General features: G+C 38.6%; 1 protein-coding gene across 1 annotated transcript in view; it reads right to left on the bottom strand.

The window, feature by feature from the left end:
* The window catches only part of grin2db (glutamate receptor, ionotropic, N-methyl D-aspartate 2D, b), a 66,097-nt gene extending 41,715 nt beyond the window's left edge, over positions 1 to 24,382 (bottom strand). The window contains exons 1-3 of the mRNA XM_077721491.1: positions 24,128 to 24,382; positions 812 to 1,150; positions 294 to 500 (exon numbers count right to left, since the gene is read on the bottom strand). Of these exons, the coding sequence (XP_077577617.1) occupies positions 294 to 500; positions 812 to 1,099 (495 nt within the window). The 5' untranslated portion in view covers positions 1,100 to 1,150; positions 24,128 to 24,382. The remainder of the gene's footprint in view (positions 1 to 293; positions 501 to 811; positions 1,151 to 24,127) is intronic.
* Between the last annotated feature and the right edge of the window lie 1,000 nt (positions 24,383 to 25,382).

Genomic DNA, 25,382 nt, shown 5'->3' on the forward strand with positions numbered 1-25,382 from the left:
ATTTAAGAAAAAAAATATCTAGACATTCCAAGATTGTCTTTACAAATGCAAGACAATGATTATTATCACAGTATCGTTTTGTCTTATACATACGTTATCTTTTATCTTTGCGTTCTTGTCAAATTTGATACTATAACTGCCTTCACGTTTTAAGGCTGCATTTTTGCCCAGCTGACAAATATATTAACAAAAGAAATAAACAACTTATTATTAGATATGAATCCTAATTATGTCCTGCCCACAGAATTCTTCACTAGTCTACACCCACCCAATCCCAACCTCTCTCCTCCTACCTGTGGCATCCTCCCCAGCCCCGCTCCCCCTCCTACAGCCACTATGGGCAGTCCCGTTTGGGCCGACACAAACTCCAGCATGGGAGCCAAAGGACCCCAAGCCGTGCGTGGGGGCCTCTCCTCTTCGTAAACCAGACCCTGCAGGGGCCGCGCAGCCAGTAGATCACACAGCTGGGACAGCACCGTCTTAGGGCTGCTGTCGTTCACCTTGAAAGTGGAGGGAAGGAAGTGATGTAAAAGAGAGAGGGATAAAAACAGTTACTAGACATTATCAGCCAGTCTTTGCCTTTGTGTTGCACATGTGGAAGGTGTATTTAAAATGCATGAGGTGAACAATACAGTTGCCTTTTTTTTTCTTTGCAAAGAGCCTACTCGCTCATTCTGAAAACCCTCATACAACCACCGCACTCCCATTCAACTCGTATAATGAATGGTATCGAACAATGGCCGGTCATTGTCATCCCCTTCCCCTTCAAGTGAAGCTGAATGAGGAGAAAATAGAGCACCCATTTTCAAACCTGTAGCCAGATGACGTTAGCAGACCCCCACTGGGTGACCACGCTCTCCCCCAGGGAACCGTACACCCGACCAAAGCCAGGGTAGAGTACCCGTCCCCCGGGTCCGGCTACGGCCGCTTCCGCTTGGACGGTAGCGCCGGCGTGGATGACTGCGATGTTGAAGTTCATCATTGTCCCCGCCTCGCGTTCCCGTGGGCTAGGCCGTAGTAGCAGGTGGGGGGAGGCATCCGTTGGGCCTCGCCACTCTGCCAGGACCAACAGGAGAGACAGAGTAGGTATGCCAACCATTGCAACCTGCCGAGGGGGGAGGCAGATATGTTTGGCACGGAGACGGGGTGCCTGGATGAAAGAGTTGGCGGGGTAGAAGAAAAGGGAACAAGGTAGATTAGGTTAGTGTGAAATGTTTTTTTTTTTTTTTTTACCCTCGCTACCACTATAGAGGACATTAAATCAGATCAATATAGTTAAAGAATTAGATGGGCAGGGGGGGTCGCTGGGAGAAAGAGATAGAAAAAGAAGCCAGTAGGGAAGGAGATGGAAAGTGATCTTAGATCGTACTTAAACAAGAATATGTTTAAAATAGGTGCAATCCATTGGTGGATGGTTAGAGTAACCAAGACTTTCTGTGGCCTAAATATGAAAGGATATCATTCTATGAATCACCGGTGTCAAAGTGGTGGCCTGCCACATTGTTTTTTGTGGTCCGGGAAAGTAAAATGATGAGTGCCGACTTTCTGTTTTAGGATCAAATTAAAATGAAGAGTATAGATGTATATTAATTTTCCTGATTTTCCCCCTTTTAAATCAACAATTGACATTTTTTAAGGGCCAACTTTCAGTTTTGGGATTATGATGATTATAGATGTATATTATATTTCCAGATTTTCGACTAAACGTCCGTTCGACGAAACGTCCGGGGACCAAGTGTCCGGTGACGAAAGGTCCGGGTACCATAAATGTTCACATGTCCAAAAAAAAAAAAAAAAACGAACTACCACTCCTTCTCATGTACTTTCTTGTACTTCCAGATTATCACTACTGATACAACATCTCTTCAAATTAAAATTCATCCCTATATCAATCATCCGCCATTATCGAAAGCCGGACACACTGAAGAGCAGACACAGAATAAGGTAAATGGACTTTAAAATACCTCATCCTATATTTTGGGAGTATGATTGTTTGGGGAGCAAAAAAAAGCAAGTGAGACAGAGAGAGAAAATAAATAAAAAATATGCTGCTATTTAGGGCAAAAGAAGAATATGGGAAAAATAGAATCAGGTCTTTCGAGGGAAGCATGGCGAGGGAGTTAATAGCAGGCAGAGAAAAGATGTGGGCGGAGGTGGTTATTGTGCCGCATGAATGATAACAACAATTAAGATCACTGTAAACACGCTCGCCCTTACAGCTGCAACCATGCAGAGGTGTGTGAATAAGTTGGGGATGCACACATAAGATAAATGCATGGCGACAACATACCCGTAAAGTTGGTTAATGATAGCATGATGTGAGGGTTAATCCGGTGCACATATGCACACTAACAGGAACACAGAGAGTTAATGACCACTATAGAGATAATGGGTTAAAATGCATTGTGTCGTTTTCAATTTTAGTTGGCCCTACATCAGGGGTATCAAACTCCCTTTGGTCTGCGGGCCGAATACAGTTTATTTTGAGATTAAGCAGGCCGGACCAGTAAACTTATTGTAAAATGACATAGAACTAACAATAAGCCCACTTTTTTTCCTTTGTATTAGTCACTAATACTAATAATTAGTGCAAAGAATGAGTAAATAATCAAAATGTTTATGAACAGAATTTTCCTTTTACATTATGAACAATATATTATGAACAAGAGAATAACATAAGAACATAAATAAATGTCAATCCATGTTGTTGGCATGTACTAAAACACTGCGCCACCTAGCGTATAATACAAGAACTAAAGAAATTAAGAAAATTAATATTTATTTATACAATGCAGCTTTCTTCCCTGGGCCGTACCAAACCACCAGAAGGGCCGGATCCGGCCCGCGGGCCGTATGTCTGACACCCCTGCCCTACATCATCATTTCCATCCATCTTTCTGCTCAGATTGAACAACCCGACCCGTCCCCTGATTTCCATCATTTCTCCCTCCACGATATACAATTGCACTGATTAACAGGAACCAGGACAAGATGAAAATTCCCCCAAAAAGTGACTCCCTTGCTGTGCCTCCATTTGCAAGGCCTTTCCTTCTCTCTATGATTTTCATTCCATCTTCATCCAACTCTCGCTTCTCATTTTACCACCGTCTGATGATTCTTTGACCCTCATCAGTCATTCAGGTGGTAAAGAGAGAATGAGAATACAGCAAAAAAAATACGGTCACTCTGACCCCATGATGGAGCAAGGATGCAGTCCAGGAGAGGAGGAGGGGGGGGGGGAGTTAAAATGAAGCATGGTAGTGGGACCAAATGGGAGGTTAGAGCATGAAAAAGGGTATTGATTACTGAGGCAGTGTCTACGTGTTCCGCCTAAATAAACACACTGGCAAACCTCATTTTTTGAGTGACGGGTGTGTGGTAGTGGTGTCCTTGTGAAAAGAAGGGAGTTAGGCGAGTTAGAATAACATAGAGGTGTGTCGAGATGCTCTGGGAGAGAGAATGGGGAAATGTGATAATGAAGGAGGGGGAAAAAAAGATATGTTGTTGGGTTTTTTGTGCTCTGTAAAGCGTGGAGGGAACGGTGGGAAGAAGAGCGGTGGAAATATAGTACATGACTTGAAGGAAATGTATTCTTTACTATACCAAGCTGCGAGATGTTACCTTTTTAGGTTTGTCACGGTATTTCGCGTCTCGGGAGATGTAGCTCAGCTTTGCCAATGTGTGCTAAAGTCAGCCTTGTTGGAAGTGGGAAGACTCTGTTGTGAATGTCCGTTGTAAATGTGTTCTCATGAGATATTTTGGAAGGAATTGTACCCCCGATTCCATTAAAAAAAGTGTTCTTCTGCTGCAGTGATAGAGTAGATTCCCCAAAACTAGAGCATAGAAGTTCATCTATTCTCACATTCATGCCCTGAAGACTATTCACCATTTCTGTGCAGCTGAAGTAATGTGAAAGGCTTTGCTGTCAGAATCATGACATCTAAATTATTGTAATGACATAAAGCGTTTTCTAGGGGTTAGGGATGAAATATGGCAGGGAAGAGTGACATCTGGAATGTTTTAAGAGCGTATATTTGCATTAGATGTTGATGTTAAGTCATTGTTTGTGGGAAAGTGAGTCGGGATTGTTTATGGTGTGTTTTAGAAGATAGGAAGACATAAGAAAAGAAAATAAGAGAAAATTAATTGTTTTAAGACCACTGTGAATGGCGAAAACATGGACCAATGGTCTGAGTCTTTTATTTTTTATTTTTTTAATAACCCTGATAGCACAGTGACGACAAAACATATAAAGATTTATGGCACAAAAAAACTACCGTATTTTCACGACTATAAGGCGCACCGCATCATAAGGCGCACCCTCAGTGAATGACATTTTTTCCATATATAAGGCGCACTGGATTATAAGGCGCACTGTCTATTTTGGAGAAAATTTAAGACTTAAGTGCGCCTTATAGTCGTGAAAATACGGTAATTGTTATTGACTTCCAGGTATGAAGCACTCACTACACCACAGTCACCTCTAGAGCCAGCCATTGTTGATGTTTTGGATTTTTTTGTATAAAATCTTGCAGTGGGTGAGGAGCTATATGATGGAAGATGTTGTAAACTAAGATGGCATTTGCATACTTAACAGTATTGTTTCAGTTCAGGCGTTTTTGTTTTTTTTAATATCTGACAGTGGTGGTCTTTGGTTTTCAGTTTTTTCCATATATAAGGCGCACTGGATTATAAGGCGCAATGTCTATTTTGGATAAAATTTAAGACTTTTAAGTGTGCCTTATAGTCGTGAAAATATGGTACTTAAATGCTCATATTACCCTTTTCCCCCTTAATATATTACATCACTATTAGAAACCTGTATTAATTTGGCTTTATTTTTACACACTACGTTTTTATTCAATCTAAAATTAAGGAGTCGTACTTTTAAAGATTATGAAAACCTTGCAAAGCGTTTTTACATCTTACAATGTACAAAATATTTAGTTTCTCATCCTGCAAAGTCTGACGAACTTAATGTAAGAACAGGATGCCTATGAACAATCACAGCTTACTGACGAAACCTTCAAGTAAATCCTCTTCTACATTATCTGGCTACAGCAAATCCAATCTTGGAAAACTGCGAACAAAATAATGAAAAGCATGTGTGGAAGCTGACACAGTAAACACAGACTAAGAAGAAGAGCTGAGGTTGAACGATGATTGTTTCACTTGATTTTCTGCCTCCGATGAATCTTTTGTTGTAATGCAAATCTTCACATTTTCCCCCTCCAGCTCCCTCATATGAAAAAAATAAATCGGATAACAAACATCTCTCGCCAAAGGGCTGCTAACGTGACCTTCCAGCTTAACATTATTTTAATCAGATCCTGTAAACTTTTGATTGATCGTGGTGCAAGCACCCTCGGTTCTGATTATATCTCTGTTTCAGCAAATCTTGTATATCATATTTTTTTTCAACAATCTGCCGACTACATATATGCACTTTGCTTTTTTTCTCCAGATATATTTGCGAGGATCAAACAGACTTGTGGTTGTGAGAAGCTAAAGCAAATTCTAAATCGAACGCACTTACAGGAATACTTGGCGTATATAGAAACACAAACGTGAACATGAACAGTCTAAGTAGTACTCTTAATCTATATGAACTGCAATACACCAAAAACTCAAACTCTCAATGTTTATCTACAGCAGGGGTAGGGAACCTATGGCTCGGGAGGCATAAGTGGCTCTTTTGGTGGGTGTATATGGCTCAGGAGCCTTATGTGGCTCTTTTGACGAGTGTATATGGCTCTTTTGATGGGTGTATACGGCTCGGGAGGCATATGTGGCTCTTTTCATGGGTGTATATGGCTCGGGAGCCATATATGGCTCATTTGATGGGTGTGTATGGCTCGGGAGGCATATGTGGCTCTTTTGATGGGTGTATATGGCTCTTTCAATTGGTGTATATGGCTCGGGAGGCATATATGGCTCTTTTGATGGGTGTATATGGCTCGGGAGCCATGTGTGGCTCTTTTGATGGGTGTATGTGGCTCGGGAGCCATATGTGGCTCTATTGTTGGGTGTATATGGCTCTGGAGCCATATGTGGCTCTTTTGATGGGTGATTATGGCTCTCCGCCTTTTTAAATCATAATTTTTCTTCATTAAACTCTTCTGCATGCATCCTCTCATTGATACTCATTGATTAGCAACAGTAAAATCATGTTCTCAAAAGAAATCTGACTTTTGTTTTACCTTCAAAGTGGGGAAGTAATTAATAAAGGGTCACATTTTAATGTATTTCTACTTTTAAATTCTGAGTATGGCTCTCAAGGAATAATGTTTGAAAATGTCAATTGTTTATGGCTCTACACAGGAAGCTGTCAGAGGTCTCAAAGCAACACCTGTGCTAGTTTGTAACTTTATTACTCTTTTTAAGTAGCTGAAGGCAAATTAACTTCTTTTGAAAGTGTGTCACTTTATGCCGTGAAGCAGCAAACGGTAAAAAATGATGTTGCAGAAAGAGAAAAGTTGAATATCCCAGGTGGAACTTGCAAGTGCCATGTGTTTTTTTAAAAAAAAACAAAATTAGTTTGACTGTCAATGGCCCAGACAACATAGCTACTCTGTTTTGGCAGCCTTGAGTTTTTCTTTAGTTTTTAATTTAACATGGTGAGGATGTACCAACTTATCTGCACAACCACAGCAATGCAAAAAAAAAAGATTGTGTTAAATGAGAAGGTGTTGTACAATCGATCAATGCACATAACAGTAGTTTATGTTGTCCTCGTAGAATGGAATTTAGGACATCTCCAAGGAAGTCCATCCATTCTTTTTAATTAGGGTTGTGTACGGAAATCCGTCCTATCAGAGCACGTATAGACACCACTATATTCACTCAATTTACTGACTAGCCACCAATCAGATTTATAGCCCAACTTGGACACAAAGTTCTTGTCTTCCTGGACAGGGTACTACAGGTTTAACACCCTCATTCTTTTCTACTCTTTGGCTATAGGTCAAATTTAAATGGTGACCACATGTTGCCATTTATACAACAAATGAATTAGTTTCGTGTTTAGATAAAAATGTGCAGATTTCAGAATAGAAATGGATTGAGATGAGCTCATTACTTGAGTAGGAATCACTGCTATAAAAAATATAGAGGGATAAGTGGTATGTTTCTGGGATTTAGGAAAGAGTCAGAATACCCACAAAAACTCTAAATCTATAATGTATTATATATTTATTTTTTATATATAAAGTATATAATTTATTATATATTCATTTTTAAATATAAAGTATATAATTTATTATATATTTATTTTTTAAGTATATTTACTTTTTAAGTATATAATTTATTAAATATCAGTTTTTAAATATAAAGTATATCATTTATTACATTTTTATTTTTATATATAAAGTATATAATTTATAATGTATTTATTTTGTTATATATTTATTATTTACTTTATTTACTTATATATTTATTTATTGATTTATTTTATTTACTTATATTTATTTATAGATTTATTTTATTTACCTATATATTTATTTATGTATTTATTTCTTTATTTATTAACTAAAAATGCCTTTCCTGTATCTGCATTCTCACCCTCTTGCTACTGTGACAATGAAATTTCCTGAATACAGGCTGTCTAAAGTTATCCAATATACTCCCCAGTCTTCTAAACTTTCTATAGAATGCTGATTTTTAATTTTTTTCCCATATTATGGGTGGGCCTAGAGCATATCCCCTTTTGGACAACCTTGATTTCCCTCTACATGCACTTTTTTTGTAGTTAAATCCAAGACAGGTCCTATATCTAAATTCTCCATGAGGCACCTTTGTATCTGCACCTGCCAAGTGGATCAAAGGAAGCACTTAAGCTTCAAAAGCTACAAAAAAAGAAAAAAACCCATTGTGATTTTTTAGGTAAACCATCACACTGTTCTGAGATGACCCTCTTTTTTTTCCATTGACTGTATCTCATGGCCATGCCTTGCGGCGACACTGCAGGAGTGACTAGAGAGAAAGAGAAAGACAGGAAACAACCATTCTGCTGGGTAGAATCTAGCATCCACGTATGCCGCGAGCCGTCACAACTACGGGTGGTGAAACGTGAAAGGGCATACGATTGCGGCATGTACCGACGACGCACTGTGGAAGCGCAATGTTCGGTGTTGTTATTCAGCCTGTGCAAGCTTCATTTTCTTCTGTCATGCAGAGTAATGGAGCTACTCCCTGCTGGCTTTGACTGTGGCTGGAGTGAATCAGGCAGATCTACACGGTCAATAGAGTACAGTCTGTGAATACAGTGTTCCCTCGCTACTTCGCGCTTCAGCTATCGCGGACTCGGAGCTTGGCAGATTTTTTTCAGGAAAAAAAATAAAAAAAATAAAGATATTAAGTTAAAATTATAAATTACATCATTTTACAAGAGGTGGAAACTAAATATTCAATAAGAATGAGTAATTGCATCAAAAAAAAGGCCAAAGAAATGGTCAATAACATGGTGAGAGTTCAGGAATCGCGTTGATGACGTCATGGCTGTTTACAGGCCAAAAAAACAATGTTCACAACTCCCAATAACGATGTTTCTTACGTGCAAAAAAACTGCAGAAGATCCTCCATCCGGACTACTATGATGTTTTTGCTTGCTGGTGCTTTTTTTTGCATGTGTTATACCTTTCTTTAAGCATTTTTGAAGCGGCCCGTCTTCTTCGCGGATATGCAGCTATTGCGAGGGGGTCCGGTCCCCATTAACCGCGATAAGCGAGGGAACACTGTATATGCAAGATTCTATCGTAGGCTATTTCCAAGAAATTGCATCTAGCTCCATTTATGCAAGAAAGAAGTCTTTTTTTCTTGGTTGTTAGTAGATCCTCTTTCCTTTCCTTTCCCTCAATGACTACAGCATACTATAGTCATATAATTCGTATATACCAGATAAGACTGAGTGGGAGAAGTGTGCATATATTAGTGTATGTGGTGTGATATGGCATTGTAGGGGTATCTTAGGAATGAAGAGAAGAGTGCAGCTGGAGCTCAATGCTCCTCGTGTTAATTGGCCCATACTTCAATCACAGCCACTGGAGTGTGTCCTCTATCGCAATAGATTCACTCTCCATCTCTCTCTTGCTCTGTTTTACACTCACACATTTACACAAGCAGATCTACACAAACTGCAATGGTTTGGCGTGTGTAACTCTTTGGTTTTTACGCCTCCCTTCCATCATTTTCTCTACAGCATGTTGTAGTTCAGATAGTGTCTTTTTTCTATCTATGGCATGTACATCTTTAGGTTTAGACTTGCCTTTTTGCACTACCGTTCTTTAGATTGTTTAAAAGCAACCGTTTTCGAGCATTTAAGGCAGGATTTTGCATACAAAAGAGTTGATATGGTGTAAAATGCACATCAGAGGTTGTAAAGCAATCTAAATTTAAGTGTGGAAATAATTAGGGGTTTTGTGTTAGCAGGTTTTATTGTGGATTTGTGAGGATAAATTGAGAGAGAAGAATAATATAACATCAACTAAGTCAAAGATATAATTTAATTTTGAGGATGTTCATTTTACACACTAAAATTAAAACTAAGATCTCATGAAGAGTTGTTATAAAATATAAATATCCACTATTTCGCCTCAATTCTAGTGGCCCATAGGGATTTATAAAAATATAAAGTTATGTTGTAATTTAAGATAGGTTTTTATTTTTGACCTAAAACAATAAAAAAATATTTATTTGCTTGAGCATTTCACTAATTTGAATAAAAATCATTCTTCATTATTTTTTAACAAAAAAACATACCAAACAGATAACGCTACTGACATTTTTTTGTTTCCATTGATTTAATTAAATCATCTCCTGTATTTCCCTCAGCACTCTGATTATATCAAATATAATTGCAGGTATGATTACGAATCTCAACCATAAGCCACAATTGCTATTCACCCCATATATTGTGTACACAAATATATCTTTATTCTACTCAATTCCAACTCTGCATCCTATTAAAACTCACTTGTCATCTATCAAGGCCTTCTACTGACAGTCCTTGCAAAATACAAATATTCATAAGCATGAAAAAAAACACACCACAGGCTGATAACTCCATTAGCGCTGATGCTTTCATGAATGTGTTTTTTTTTTCCTCTCTCTCTATCTCTCATACGAAAAAAGTTAGAGTTGAGAGGTGGTAGATTTAATATGGAAAATAAACTGCAGCTAGCAGACAAATTAGGCTAAATTGTAATCATGCATACACTCATTCATAACCACTCAAATATTCAGACAAGTGGCGCAAAGTACGGACAAATAGGCTTTAAAGGCCAGTTTTTTTTTTTTTATCCCACATCTATCAGGACTCTAAACTTGCGGTAGCACGACACACAATCCCTTCTGTGTAATAACTTCGGGGTGGAGTAATATGAAAAGATATGGGGTGATCTGCCTCCTACTGGCCGTGACCGGATGTTTGGTTGCCGGTCTTTTGGTCGCCGGTCTTTTGGTCGCCGATCTTTTGGTCGCCGGTCTTTTGGTCGCCGGTCTTTTGGTCGCCGGTCTTTTGGTCGCCGGTCTTTTGGTCACCGGTCTTTTGGTCGTCGGTCTAATGGTCTCCAGTCAAATGTACTTTGATATTAAACAGTACTTAGATATTAAACAGTACTTAGATATTAAACAGTACTTAGATATTAAACAGTACTTAGATATTAAACAGTACTTAGATATTAAACAGTACTTAGATATTAAACCGTATTTAGATATTAAACAGTACTTAGATATTAAACAGTAATTGGATATTAAACAGTACTTAGATATTAAACAGTACTTAGATATTAAACAGTACTTAGATATTAAACAGTACTTGGATATTAAACAGTACTTAGATATTAAACAGTACTTAGATATTAAACAGTACTTAGATATTAAACAGTACTTAGATATTAAACTCTCTCTCATGAATATAATTCTGAGAGCTGGTTTCAACAGTAAACTCTGTCACCATTTGACCGGTGACCAAACGTCCGAGCATCCCTACTGGCTGACTGAAGGTAAGTGAAAGACAGTGAGAAGTAAGTGATCCGCTCGCGGGAGGTGATGCGATGTATCCATAATGGCAAAATGCCAAATTACGTGTCCGAAATTATCACTTATTTGGGTTTTTTGCCGAGAAAACACACCTTATGGACAAGTACTACCAATTTCGTCATATCACATTGCTATTAGGCTATAGGTGTGATCATTTTAATCCCACCCCTATTTAAGGACAGATAGGTGTATAAAAATAAATAAAGAAAACACACCACCAGGTAGATTCCATTTGCCCTTTTCGTGTTTTATAACCTTTTACCAGTACAAACGGGAACAATCACCTTGACATTCCGCTCTCGTGTGCTCCCTTGACGTCATTTTTCTCTGACATTTCAAGTCCTTTTGGTCAGTGGGACCTGACTTTTAGCTACAGGTCTTATCACAGATCACATTCAAATGCCCCCTTTTCGGATTCTGACTGAAGACCCCCCCCCCTGGTCAAAAACTCTAGGAACAAGTCATAGAATATATCCTAAATTTCAAGCAATGCATTTCATTATTTAAATGGATGATGACTATGCCAAGCTTTGGCTTTTTCCTTTATGGATTAACCGAAATGAGATGGAGCAGACTCTGGACGCTGTTGTGGCGCAACAATAACAATTCTCTGACCTAATTCCAAATCAAAAGTATCCCATTTACGTCCTGCCCACTCCCATTTGTGGCACTTTGTGATTGAGACTCGCATACAATTGCAGTTAATCACAGCTGCGGTTTTTGACATTGGCAGATTTCATCTCTATGGATCATAATGTTCAGTGCAGTCACTTTAATATAGTGGTTCCTCTTTCTTGGTCATTTTTTAGATGATTTGGAATAAAATAAACTGAGTTCATCCGCCATGATATACAGTCTATATTTATATACCGTATTTTCTCGACTATAAGGCGCACCGCATTATAAGGCGCACCCTCAATGAATGAAATATTTTCCATATATAAGGCGCACTGTCTATTTTGGAGAAAATTTAAGACTTAAGTGCGCCTTATAGTCGTGAAAATGCGGTAATTGCTATTGACTTAAGCACTCACTACACCACAGTCACCTCTAGAGCCAGCCATTGTTGATGTTTTGGATTTTTTTGTATAAAATCTTGCAGTGGGGGAGGAGCTATATGATGGAAGGTTTTGTAAACTAAGGTGGCATCTGCATATTTAACAGTATTGTTTCAGTACAGGCCTTTGTGTTTTTTTAATATCCGACAGTGGTGTTTTTTCGTTGTTGGTTTTCTGTTTTTTTCCCATATATAAGGCGCACTGGATTATAAGGCGCACTGTCTATTTTGGAGAAAATTTAAGACTTAAGTGCGCCTTATAGTCGTGAAAATACGGTAATTCTGGGGACATTGCCAGCAACACACACACAAACCCATGTATGTTTATGACTTATTCACACACCTATCTATTTGTGTAAAAATGTTTCATTGTCAAATATGTCAATATTTTCTTTTTATTGGCGTTCTCCTTTAAAAGGCGCAAATCCCACAACACGCTTCAGTTGATAAACAAACATATACAAATGGTTTACTACTCTTGAGGGTTTTTGGACATAAATAAAAGAAAGGTCATGTTCTTTCAGGTGGAGAGGACACTGTCTTGGGGAGTTGGATCAGGAATTCTCTGGATGGAACTCATGGTAAGATTCTATTCATTCTAAATAGCCGTTTTTTTGCTGATATGACTTGAAATGTCACTGCAAATAGAATACATTGCATTTCACACCAGGTATTGCTTTCCTAATGTTACCAGTTAACTTTTTAGCACGTCGTAGTAGTGTAAAAGAAGTGTTTTGAATATTTCAGAGAAGGGTGAACTATTAGAAACACCTCAGTATGATAAAAAAATGGCAATAAGTGCATACTCAGCTCAATCTTTTCCATAAATTCTTTCCTTTCTGCTTGTTAATAGAGTTGATTATCGCCGCACCGTCAATATGCAGTTCATTTGCATAATGTGCTGTACATTCATGAATAAGAAAACTGCCTGATTGTTGCTTTTGGCTTTCTTTTAAAGCAAGTAGCCAGATGAGAATAAGAAGCATATTAAATTGATATTTTTTACCAAATTTAAGGTGAAGGGCGGATTAAGACCGCAAATAAAGATAAAAAACCATTGTGAATACAGATGATAAATGCCACAAGCTCCTATTCAATTTGAAATAGTTAAGTATTACTGTTTATATAAATATACATGTATATAAGTGTATATATGTGTGTATATATATATATCTATATATGTATTTCTATATGTTTTTATGTGTATATATAGTATATATATTTGTATATTTATGTATATATGTGTGTATATGTGTATATCTGTGTATAAATGTGTATATGTGTGTATATATGTGTATATGTGTCTATATGTGTGTATATATGTCTAAATATGTGTATATATGTGTGTATATGTGTGTATATATGTGTGTATATGTGTGTATATGTGTGTATATGTGTGTATATATGTGTATATGTGTCTTTATGTGTGTATATATGTGTATATGTGTCTTTATGTGTGTATATATGTCTATATATGTGTATATATGTGTATAAATGTGTATATATGTGTATGTGTATATATGTATGTGTATATATGTGTATGTGTATATATGTGTATGTGTATATATGTGTATATGTTTATATATATGTATATATACGTTTATATATATGTATAATAGTACTGAAAATTGAGGGTCAGCAATGTTTTTCCTTAACAGTCAAAATAGGAGTCAAATAGTTTGACAATCAATTTGTTGCTCATTAGTCAATTCATAATGGCAGCCCTTAAATATACACTCTTAAATATAGGTATAGCCATTTTCCACAATTCTTCTAAAGGCATCTTATACAAGTTCACTGTAGCTCCACTGCTTGCACTAGTGCTTTCGATAACCTCTTTATCGAATGGCCAGACACCGGGATAAGCTAGCTCCATCTAAATCAGTTACTAATTAAAAGAGCAGCCAATGCAGCAGCCCAAAAGGACCTGTAAGGTGAAACGTGTTTGAACAGAAATGCACGAGGCCCCCACGCTATGCCACAACTCGGCTGTGCATAGTAATGAGGAACAATCTGATTGCGGGGATAAACAGATTAAAGTGGCACGGAAAACCTTTAGTGATGACTATCGGGGTTTTGTGCAAGGTCACGTGGAGGCCAACTTGCACAAACACACACACAACGCCCACAACGTCTGTTATCCTGCTCACTTTGCATTGGAAATCAGTGTCAAGTGCACAAGTGAAATTAAACCAAATTTCGGAGATAAATGACAAGTGCTTCTCTTAGTTGAGCGAACATCTCAACGCCCAAGTGTCAAGTCTACGTTAAACTCTGTTTCTTCATCGCAAAGTCGTTTCGGAGCGCCGTTTCTAGGTGTTAGAAACACTTCTGTCCTTTTTAAATGCTTAAAGCATCCGTTTCCTCTAGAAAAATAAGACAGCGAAGGTGAGAGGATGTTAAGGAGCCAGCCCAGTAAAAGGTGTTTTATTTTCTTTTGTGGGGACTTGTATGATCCCCAAGAGACAACGTTGGCAAGAGGTTAGTGAGAGGAATAACTGAAGCTGATAGTGTTATGCTGTTACGTGGCCATGGGGACGACTAATATCAAAATGTTTGTTGTGGGCTGAAGAAACGGGGAATCTGTTTGGACAGATTGAAAGGAAGACATTGGCCATCTCTTTATCGGTTAGCCTTTAGTCAATCGGAATGTAGTCGGGGTATGAAAGCGAAAGATTCAATGTCGGTGACACCGTCGAGAGATAGCAATTCGTCTTCTGATACTTGGTGTCACCGTGAAATGCAAAAACGTGTGCACTGACCCCCCCGGGTTTTTATTCTCCACAGCATCTGTTACAGTCAATTCTGTGGAACCTCTTGAATTGTGGTTTGTCGGAAGACTTATTTCAAAGGCTGGACTACTGTCATGCATGATGTCACGTGGCAACATGACCTTAGTTCAGTAATGCGTGAAGGGATTAACTCTCAGCATATCTACAGTGTGATTGAGAAAAAAATCGTATCTGAATTCTTATACATTATTTATCTGGCGTCGTTTTTGCCTCATTGTCATTCTGTTTCTTCTTTACAGACATTTATATGTGGAAATAAATTGATAGAAAAACATAGGGGGTTTTGTTAGAGTGACAGAACGTATTTATCATGTGTATTACAGCATTTCATACAAGGGAAATAATTTTATTTTTCTCGTGTGTGTAGTAGTGTATAAAAAGGGTGCTCGGACGTTTGGTCGCCGAGCTTTTGGTCGCCAATCTTTTGGTCGCCGGTCAAATGGTGACAGAGAGTTTACTGTTGAAACCATCTCTCAAAATTATATTCATGAGAGAGTTTAATATCTAAAAGAGAGAGTTTAATATCTGAAAGAGATAGTTTAATATCTTAAAGAGAGTTTAATATCTAAAAGAAAGAGTTTGATATCTAAAAGAGAGAGTTTAATATCTAAGTACTGTTTAATATCCAAGTACTGTTTAATATCCAAGTACTGTTTAATATCCAAGTACTGTTTAATATTCAACTGCTGTTTAATATCCAAGTATTGTTTAATATCCAAGTACTGTTTAATATCCAAGTACTGTTTAATATCCAAGTACTGTTTAATATCCAAGTACTGTTTAATATCCAAGTACTGTTTAATATCCAAGTACTGTTTAATATCCAAGTACTGGAACAGAAATGTTATCAATGCTAGTACTATTTTAGCCAATCAAATGCGAGATTGCCTGCACTTTTCTGTGACATCATTAATTCTCATTATCATATTCGCCTATATGAATGACATATAAAAAAGTGATGTATTTTTATGTATAAGCGGTATTTCTTCTCCATTGTTCTAAAATATTCGTCATTTTCAAAAATTGCACCCATCATGCTTTTCCATACCCAAGTCATCAAAAGCGCACTTAATCAGCAAAACTGAAAATTAACTAACATACAAATGAGAAGAGTTTAGAAAAAATAAACATGTATTTCCCAGTGAATGACTTGATAAAAGACCCATTTTACCGAGAATAAATGATTTCCATTTCACTTCAATAAAAAAAAAATCCCAAACCTTTCAGAGCACAGCCCAGACTATTTCTGGCTTTTATCCAGAAAAAAAATAGTTTTAAATTACTGTTTTTTTGTGAATGAGAGGTGCAATCACCCGGAATCACATATTGGAGGAGCAAATGAGGCTTTCACTTTGGGAGGCAAAAAATAAATAAAATAAATGAAGCTAAAAATGATGAATGAAACTTGAACTGAGACCAAAACCTGAGTCAGGCTACCTGCATTGAAAGCATATTGTACCTCATTCTTTATCTTGCCAAAAAAAACAGAAGGGGGTTAGAAAAAGGCTGCTGTTTTTTCACAAGCAGGATGAATTTCATTCAAACAAAATACAGGAAATACAACACAGTCTTCATCACAGGGTTTGTGTTATCTTCTTTCTAAGGCATCGACTGTAGACTGAAAACACATGGTTTGAAAATCCCATTTTTGTGCGCACGCTCGTATTTGCATGTGCGAAAGCTGCAAAAGCTGCACCTGTTCATTCCGGAATAACACATTCCAACTTGAAAGGAGAAAAGTGCCAAGCTATTTTTAAATGATAAGGAATTAAGGGGAACTTTGCACCCGTTGCCAGGTTAATCCGGTACAGTCACTTTAGCACAAAGGCCACAAGGAATGCTGCACGTCACTCGGTTTTCTTTCAAGATGAGGGCGACAGGGGTCCTTGGGAGTCTTGACACCGAAGCCCACCCTCCCTTGAGATGACACGAGCCCACGTACATTTATAAATGCCCCTCAATTTCCTCTTTTTAATCACCACTTATGTTGTCACTTCTAGCACAGTGGCCGACTGCTATGAAACACTGTTAGCATTTTGTGTTTCTAAACAATTGCTTATTATTATGAGCTGTTTGTATGAAAGTTAATATAAAATATTTAGATTCACAAATATGTTTTGTTGTTTTGGGCAGGGCGGTTTTAAGATTGCGATTGCAGATCAGACAAAAGGCAAAGGTCGATCTCGATGAAGTATTTATTTAAGTGACCAAACTGGGTTGACAAGCAAAGTAATTTGACATAAAACTAATAATCTTTAAATAAGACTTTAACATTGATGGTTTTCAAACTGTTTATTAAACCCCAGTTAAGGGGATCTATAACACTAAGCAAAAAAATAAAAATTGCAAATAATGTGTAATTAATCACAAAAAAATGTTGTTGTTTTTCAATAGTTACTAGTGTATTTCTTAATATTTGATCCAATACAATACAATAAAAAACAAATTAACTTAATTTGCATTATTTAACTAAGTCAATACATTCTCTATTATCTTGTGTTTTTATAGCAGCTTCATTAAAACTCGCAGAAAAGAATCAAAATCTCCTATCATCTCGCTTTATCCTCATTAGGGTCGCATAGGGTGCTGGAGCTTATCCCAGCTGACTCCTGACCAGAGGCAGGGTACACCCTCAATCCGTGACCAGCCAATCACAGACCACGTGAAGACAAACAACCTTTGACCCTCACAATCATACCTAGGGGCAATTTAGAGTGTCCAATCAGCCTACCATGCATATCTTTATAATGCTTGATGAAACCGGAGAACCCGGAGAAAACCCACGCAGGCCCGAGTACGACATGCAAACTCCACACAGGTGGACATAATCTGAATTTGAACCCGGGACCTTAGAGCTATGAGAGCGACGTCCTAACCACTCGCACCACTGGACCGCCAAAATCAAAATCATATGGTATTAAATGAAATTGCCTTTCTCTCTTTGCCCAACCCTAGTTATTACTGTGCTTTCTGTATGCCTACACATGTGTTGGACTGTATACCCATGGGTGTTCTTTGAGTGTGTGCGCACCTGTGTGTCTGAGACTGTATACTGCATGTGCGCCTACAAGATTCCTTCAGACTGTTATTCCCAAAACAGGCAATGGGCTTTTTGCTAAGGTTTGTGAACTCAGTCTGTGTGTTGCTTTGTGTCCATTTCTGTCTCCGTCTCTGTCTGTGTCCATTACATTACTCATTACATGACTCCCTGTCATTCTTTAAACGTTTGAATGAGTCCCGGGTGAGACCCCGTTGGGCTTTGGCCGGTCCTGTCGTGAGCCCGGGGGCTGCTCCAGAGGGTTAGCCCTTAGCGATCGCTCAACCCATTTTTTTTATGTGATTTTTGAAGAGTCAGACAAAATCCTCTGGATTTTTGCTTAACAACTGGCTCACAATGTAGTCACCTCTAGAATCTAGTTACATCAAATACAGGTGTTGTACTATTATAAGCATACCTTAAGGTTTTATAACCACTACCATAGTACTTATTGGGTACATAAAAGACAGTTTTTTCTTCAACAGCAATGATCAAAACGACATGTTCAAGAATTGGCACAAACTAAAGGACACATTGCACTTTAGCATTGTATCTGTCCGCCTTTTGCTGTGATCTGAACTACTTAAAATATGTTAGACTAGCTGTCTTTGTGGCAATTTCAACTGGTTTTGAAGAGGCATAACTGACTTGACGCCACCAATTTTTCACAGCCGTCAGACTTGTCTTATGCCCGCCTCGGACAACACAATTTCAGCCCAATTCTAGATTGACAGACATGTTTTGGAGAATCGTTGAGTGTTGTGGCCTACATTTTCAAGCTCAGAGGGGGGTCATGACGCCTAGTACCATAAGTACACTGACAATGTCGCGTCTCTGTGGCCTTGGGTCTACGTACTTATAGTATTCGTTGATGAATATTTACCAATTGTGTAACTTTGTGACCGTGATGTATGCTTTCTATTATTCAACCCTTCTCTGTCTTTTTACAGCATGTGAGACCTAGACGTTGCCAGCAGACCACAAAGCGGTTTTCCCTCACAATATCCGCAAAATCCTACTGTAAAGTAGGGTGTATCTGAGGCTCTTAAAACGTGGTAAGTCTACTGACTCTTATTTTAAAACACCTAACAGACATGTATTTATCTTTTATATTTTATGTACTGTTTTCCATTGCATTGTATTGTAATCGGAGAAAACGTCATATACCAGAGATGGGAAAACTACGGCGCGCGGGCCACATTTGGCCTGCTAGGCCTTTTAATCCGGCCCGCTAACGTTGTATTTTAATATTTCTTAATACATTCGTTTTTACTTAACTTTGTACTTTCTATTTTTTACATTAATGATGAGTAATGAGTATGTTAATACTTGAGTCCATTATTTCTGTTTGTTTCATATGTACTGTTAACGGATGCACTTTTTTATTTGTATCGTATCTTGTGCTGACCCGGCCCATCTGTCAATTTTTTTAAGTCAATGTGGCCCCCGGGGCCGAAAAGTTTGCCCACCCCCGTCTTATACACATCGTTATCATTTCAATTAGATAGAACCCTAGATGGGAACAGAAGAAATGACAAATCTTAAATGCAATTAATAATTGAAGATGCGATTCAGGACCAGACGTAGTGCAGCCTTAGGATGTGATATTATGAATTTTGTTGGGATGGAGACACGGGAGGACATGGGTGCGGGTGATAGAGGTTGAGATGCCGTCATGGAGGATGGTCTGGTGCTGATGCTGAACTGGTGAATGATGGAGGTGACAGCTGAGTTGGAAAGAATGAAAGAAAAGAGATTATTTTGAGATTATTTCATCATGGCATCATACATGGTGCTTAGCAGGGTGTCACTTGACAGCTGCTACTTTGATGCTAACTTTGCTGATGTTGCAAACACATGGCAGATGCTTTTTATATTCCTTCAATCACATGGGTTGGCTCATTATGAGTAATTAACCTGGCTTACTGAAAAAAAAGATCAATAGCAGAAACAACAAGGATGGAAGTGGAAGACTAAGACATTGAAAAACAGTTCATTCATCTTTACTAATGCTTATTATGTTCAGGGGTTTGAGTGTGCTTAACATATGCTAGCGGACATTGTTTGTATATATTAGGGTAACTGGTTTGTTATGGTAATTTTTTTGTTAGTCTATACGAGCCTTAATTTCGATGATTCACCCTTTAGCACAAAAATAATATCATAATTATGAATGTATTGTCTGAAGGTATTCACAAATTAACTTCTAGGCAATGAATTATATTATTATGTAGTATATATAAATGGCAACAGGTGGATAACAAGGTTTATTGAGCATCCTACCACCAATTAGATGATCAACTATTTGTTTATTATTTAAGTGAAATTAAATGGCACTTTTGCATTACATTCCACTGAATTTAGCCTATGTAATACATATAGTATATAAAATCCCATATTTATCATTTACAATGATGTAGAAAATTTAACCCAATTTGCCCTTGTGTTGTCATTCTAAATTAATCAACCTCAATAAATCCCTTTTTAAATAAATTTAAAAGGCGAATTATTGGAAAAACAAACAAGAAACAAAATATTAGTGGCAGAAATTGATATATCCTTATTTAATTTTGCTTAATGTCCAATAGATTGACAAAAACTTTCACTCCTGGTACTCAACCATCCTTTCTCATCATGTCACTCTAAAAATGAATGACAGTAGTCGTAGTACAGTGAACTACACAATTGGCTCCTGGTTACCTCAGCTTCAAAGGAAATTAGTTTTGTTTATCTCTTCCACTTGTCACCGTCAGATACCCTCATGTGTCACTTTAACATCTAATTAGCAGAAGCTAGATGACATTTTTGTGCATCTGAGACTTTGTTTTGCTAATCTTGAATTTTCAGATATACAATAGTTTATTATTTGTAATGAAGTTCCGCCTTAAAATTCCAACACCTGTATAGACTTACTCATCTTCCAAGATATATGGGGTCACTTGGCCTACTTTTATCAAAAATATTGAGTTAGAACGACAAAATATAAACTGAATTCACTACAAACACACACACTTTTTATATTTTAGTAGACCCAAGCCATTTGTAAGACATCCTTAATTTTTCAAACCCTTCATTTATAGTTAACAATTCATTTCTCAATCCTAAATTGAAGCCAACCTGCCAAAAGCTGTATAAACCGCCATTTATTTATGCTTTGCCTATTAGACACATATCATCCATCATTGTCATAATTTCCAGTCAAGGAGTAATCATTTATCCTTAATAACAATACAGCCCTAACAATGACTTATAGTGTATGTTAAGCATGTTGCCGTGTGTTAACATACTAACGTGTACGTATACACAATTTCAAGTTTATGTCACAGCTGTTCCACATTTCTCCCACAACGACTACATTTAATGCTTTAATGTAGTTATTATAATATATTACGCATCATACTTACTGCATTAAAGCTAGTTTATGCCATTATTTTTTTATTATTATTCAAAATAATGGCCTTAGAGACCAGTAGCAAATACCAGGTGGTTAATAAACATGTCAAGCAAAATAAAAATAAAATAACTATGCCACAAATGAATGAGCCGAATATAAACTACCACCCAACTGCGTCAATATTTAAGAGCGTGAGGTCAATATTTGCTGCAAACCAAAGCTTTATGATAAACATAGTCTAAAATTAAGACTATCATTTTACAACCAAACCCCCATTTTTTCTTAAAAGTGTATCTTTTGTACTGTTAAATAATAGCTGACACCTCATAAAGTTGGCATATTCCTGGTAAGGGAATTGAACTGGAGCTTGTAATAATAATAAATGGCGTGCACCATCTGTGGAGTTTGCCCTGTCTGAGGCAATCCAATGGAAGCGTTAGCAACGGATAGCTGGCCCGTTTAATGTCCTGATAACATCTGCGAAGGCTGTCAAACAGCGCTTTAGAACAAAGTGAATATATAACCGCCTCATCAACACAACTCTCAACATAGAAAAGAACACTTGTATTAGGGGTGGGGCTCTTTCTGTTATACTGTAATTGCACAAAAGCACCGACCTACGATCTCTTTAAAGGCTAATTGATGTTGTATGCCAATGAGCTTTACCTTAATTAGTGGTTTGGAAATCATGGGAGGATTTGCGGGGAGAGGAGGCTCGAATGTTACATCATATAAACTAAGAATGGCGGTTTTTGAGCAGGAAAGTCACAAAGACAAAATGAAGTCTATCTATGATACCATTTTTTAAAGATTTTGATGCCCATTTCTAACAAAAGTGGGAGAATTTCAAGTTTATTTGTCTGCAAGTGGCCCTCAGAGGAAAATGTTTGAAAATATGATAAATAATCAGACATAGACTTTGTCATCAACAACAAAAGCCAAATTATCATCATACCCAGAACTGTGTATATCGAAATTGGTAATTTTTTAAAGGTATGGGTTTCAAACTCTCTATCTTTCGCATGGTAGATGTACTCTCAACTAATTGAGCTAAGTGCCCAACCCACCAATACACTCAATTAGTTAAAAAAAAACCCGAAAACATCCATCATCATCATAAGAAAAATACCTTTTCACATTATTTACACGCAAATTCCCACCATATAACTCTACAAAAACATTATTAGCGCCACCAACCACTATTCCCCCTCCACTACAAGTAAACTATCACCAACATTCTCACATTATAAACTTTTTCCCTCTATACCAAGACCATAAATCACCAAACGACAACAATAACTATCAAATCCATCCATATTTCCAAGCACCACACCAAAAAAATCTAATATTCGGCCCAAAACCCCCCCAAAAACCTGCTACCTGTTTGGCTAACACTTCTCATAAAACCCCGCCTTTATTCCCCTTCTCCCACCCCATTTTTCCAATGACATTGCAACTCCATTCCTCTTATAAAATTGCTCCCTTCCTCCTAAGCGTCACTCAACTTTCCCTCCTAAGGCCTTCATTGTAAATTCCCCATCAGCCCTCCTTTTACCCTCTTCTGTTCTCCTACCTTTTACAAATGTCTCCCCCGACTCAAACCCCTCCTCCTCGAACCTTTCGTCATCCCTACCCCCCCCTCCCTCATCACCTCTGCTCTCTACTGCCCATCCCGCCCTCAAACCTCCCACCACCACCACCACGCACGGTCTCTCTGGGCAACTGTACGTGGTCTGATCCCACTCCGAAAGCGCCACTTTGCGGCCGGCGCCACCAGCAGTTTCAATACTGCAGTGCGCCTGCGTGTATAATGATGAGAGCGGTCACCTGTGGGTGCAAAAGACCTGATTGAAATGGATATCAGCTAACAAAACACATAGTCATCTATTCATTTTCTAGTTTATGTATTGGAAAACACACTAAGTTTTAGTTAGCGATATGCTAACAATCACTGCAGCAAATAGGACTGCTTTATTATGGTCAACAACATCATCTTCAGTCTTGGTGGTCTCCAACAAGCTAGGATTTTTTTTTAAAAAGCATCCTAGAGGATGATGGCGGCTGTGAGTTGGGTGATGTACCCCCGATTCTAAAGTTGTTTAAGAAACATACTGACAAACTCCCTCCATTCACACACACAGGGAAGAATTAAACATCTCAGGCTCAAACACGCCACCGTATCAGTCTGATGGGAGTTTTTTTTTTCTTTTTTTTTGAGTCGAGGTTCCGGTAAGAGCCTTTTCTTCCCTCACGCCTTAAACATTCCGCCAAATATCGCCGGGATGAAGCATAAAATCTTGCGGCACACGTTGACAGTGAGCCATGGTGCGCACATGCGGGCAGGCGGCGAGAAAATGAGCATCAACAGATATGATCGTGTATCTGCAGCGGTGCGGGGCAACGCTGCAGCGGCGCGCCGCTCTTTTTTAAGACTTAACAACAGAGCACAAACTCACTGGAATCAAATTCCTTGCGGATAAATCCCTCTCATGTAACACACCCCCTTCCCCCCCAAAAAAGGGGTTCCTCTCCCAAAACAGCCTTGCCAAATGCAACATGCGGCTAGTGAGTTTCCAAGCAAGGCGCACCAATGACAGAAGGGTCAAAGCTCCGGCGCGCCAGCCCGCTTCCACTTCCCCAACACCGGCCGTCCGTCCCTATGTGACGGATGGCCAAACATGCCAACATCTGCCCGCCCCCCCACTACCACCACCACCACCACCACCTTCATTCAAGCCCCCCCAGCAGCACCCACCTCATCATCATAATGAATCCAACATTGCAAAGAGCATTAAAAGAAATAGACTTACTGTTTTTCACCAGCCTTTCCCCCCTCTTTCCCTGCGTCCCTCCATCCTTTTTCACATCCTTCCGTTTTGAGGTATCCGTTTTTGCGCGTGTGTGTGTGTGAGCGCGCGTGCCCCCCCTGGCTCTTCACACACTCGCTCACACACACACACTCACAGCCACACTCACCCCCACGCAGAGAAACGCCGGGAAAATATCTCCCTAAACATACATATATGTTCTACATGTATCCAGCGTTCTCTCTCGCTCTCTCTCCCCCCTCGCTCTCTCTTTCTCCCCTTTCTCCCTCTCTCTCTCGTCCTCCCTCTCTCTCCCTTCACACACTCTCTCTCCCTCTTTGCCTGTTCTTTGGTTAAAATTCAGTATATGCGCCCCGTCACCTAGCAACCGTCAACCTCTCTCTCTCTCCCTCTCTCTCTCTCGCTCTCTCAATCTCTCCTCTCCCCTCTCTCCACAGTCCCCTCCTCCCGCCATCACTGGCGACACGTGTTGAATGCTAAACTTAGCGGAGCCAAATAAAATTAATAAAGGGATGGAGGATCTATCCGAAACCCCCCACCACCAACCCGTCCACCCCCCTTTTCTTTTCACTGCTTCTACTCTCCGGCTCTTTCACTCTTGCTCGTATCATAATGCAATATAAATATTTACTAGAACCACTCAGCCCTCTTATTGTCGTTTCCCCCCCTCCCTCCACCAAGCTTCCTCCTCCACTGAGTTTTTCTGCATTAACCCCTCCCATCCTGATTCCCGTTTCCTCATCCATCCAACCATCCATATCAAGCTCCCACCCCTTTCCATCCTATCGGCAATTTCTGCTTCCCCAAGCAAAACGAAGGCGCAGTACCAAACTGTGTAAAGCCACATGCGGTTGTCATATGGTTATTTTATTTATTTTTTGCGCAATAGACGTTATAATCCTTCACATCCATGTTTAATTCAGAGATGACTTTGGGGTAAAAGTTACTTGTAGTTGGACCAAAAGCAAGTAGTACAAAATAATCCTTTCGTTAAAATAAGTTGTTTTTGTAGAAAATTATATTTCGCGCAAAAACACTACTGTATTTTGTATTCCCGGGTATATTAAAATGATTTTTACTTTTTTTTAGCCTCCCGTTTGTGCGCCATTTAATATACCCGGGTATAGTAAATGGTAACTCAGCTTTTTTGGCAATATTTGTATGGTGTTCATGGGGGCATAATTATAGATACTTAAGTTCATTAAAATTCCAAGTCAGACTTTATTCAGAAGTAGTT

Source organism: Stigmatopora nigra, chromosome 7, assembly GCF_051989575.1.
Source record: "Stigmatopora nigra isolate UIUO_SnigA chromosome 7, RoL_Snig_1.1, whole genome shotgun sequence".
Classification (NCBI taxonomy): domain Eukaryota; kingdom Metazoa; phylum Chordata; class Actinopteri; order Syngnathiformes; family Syngnathidae; genus Stigmatopora; species Stigmatopora nigra.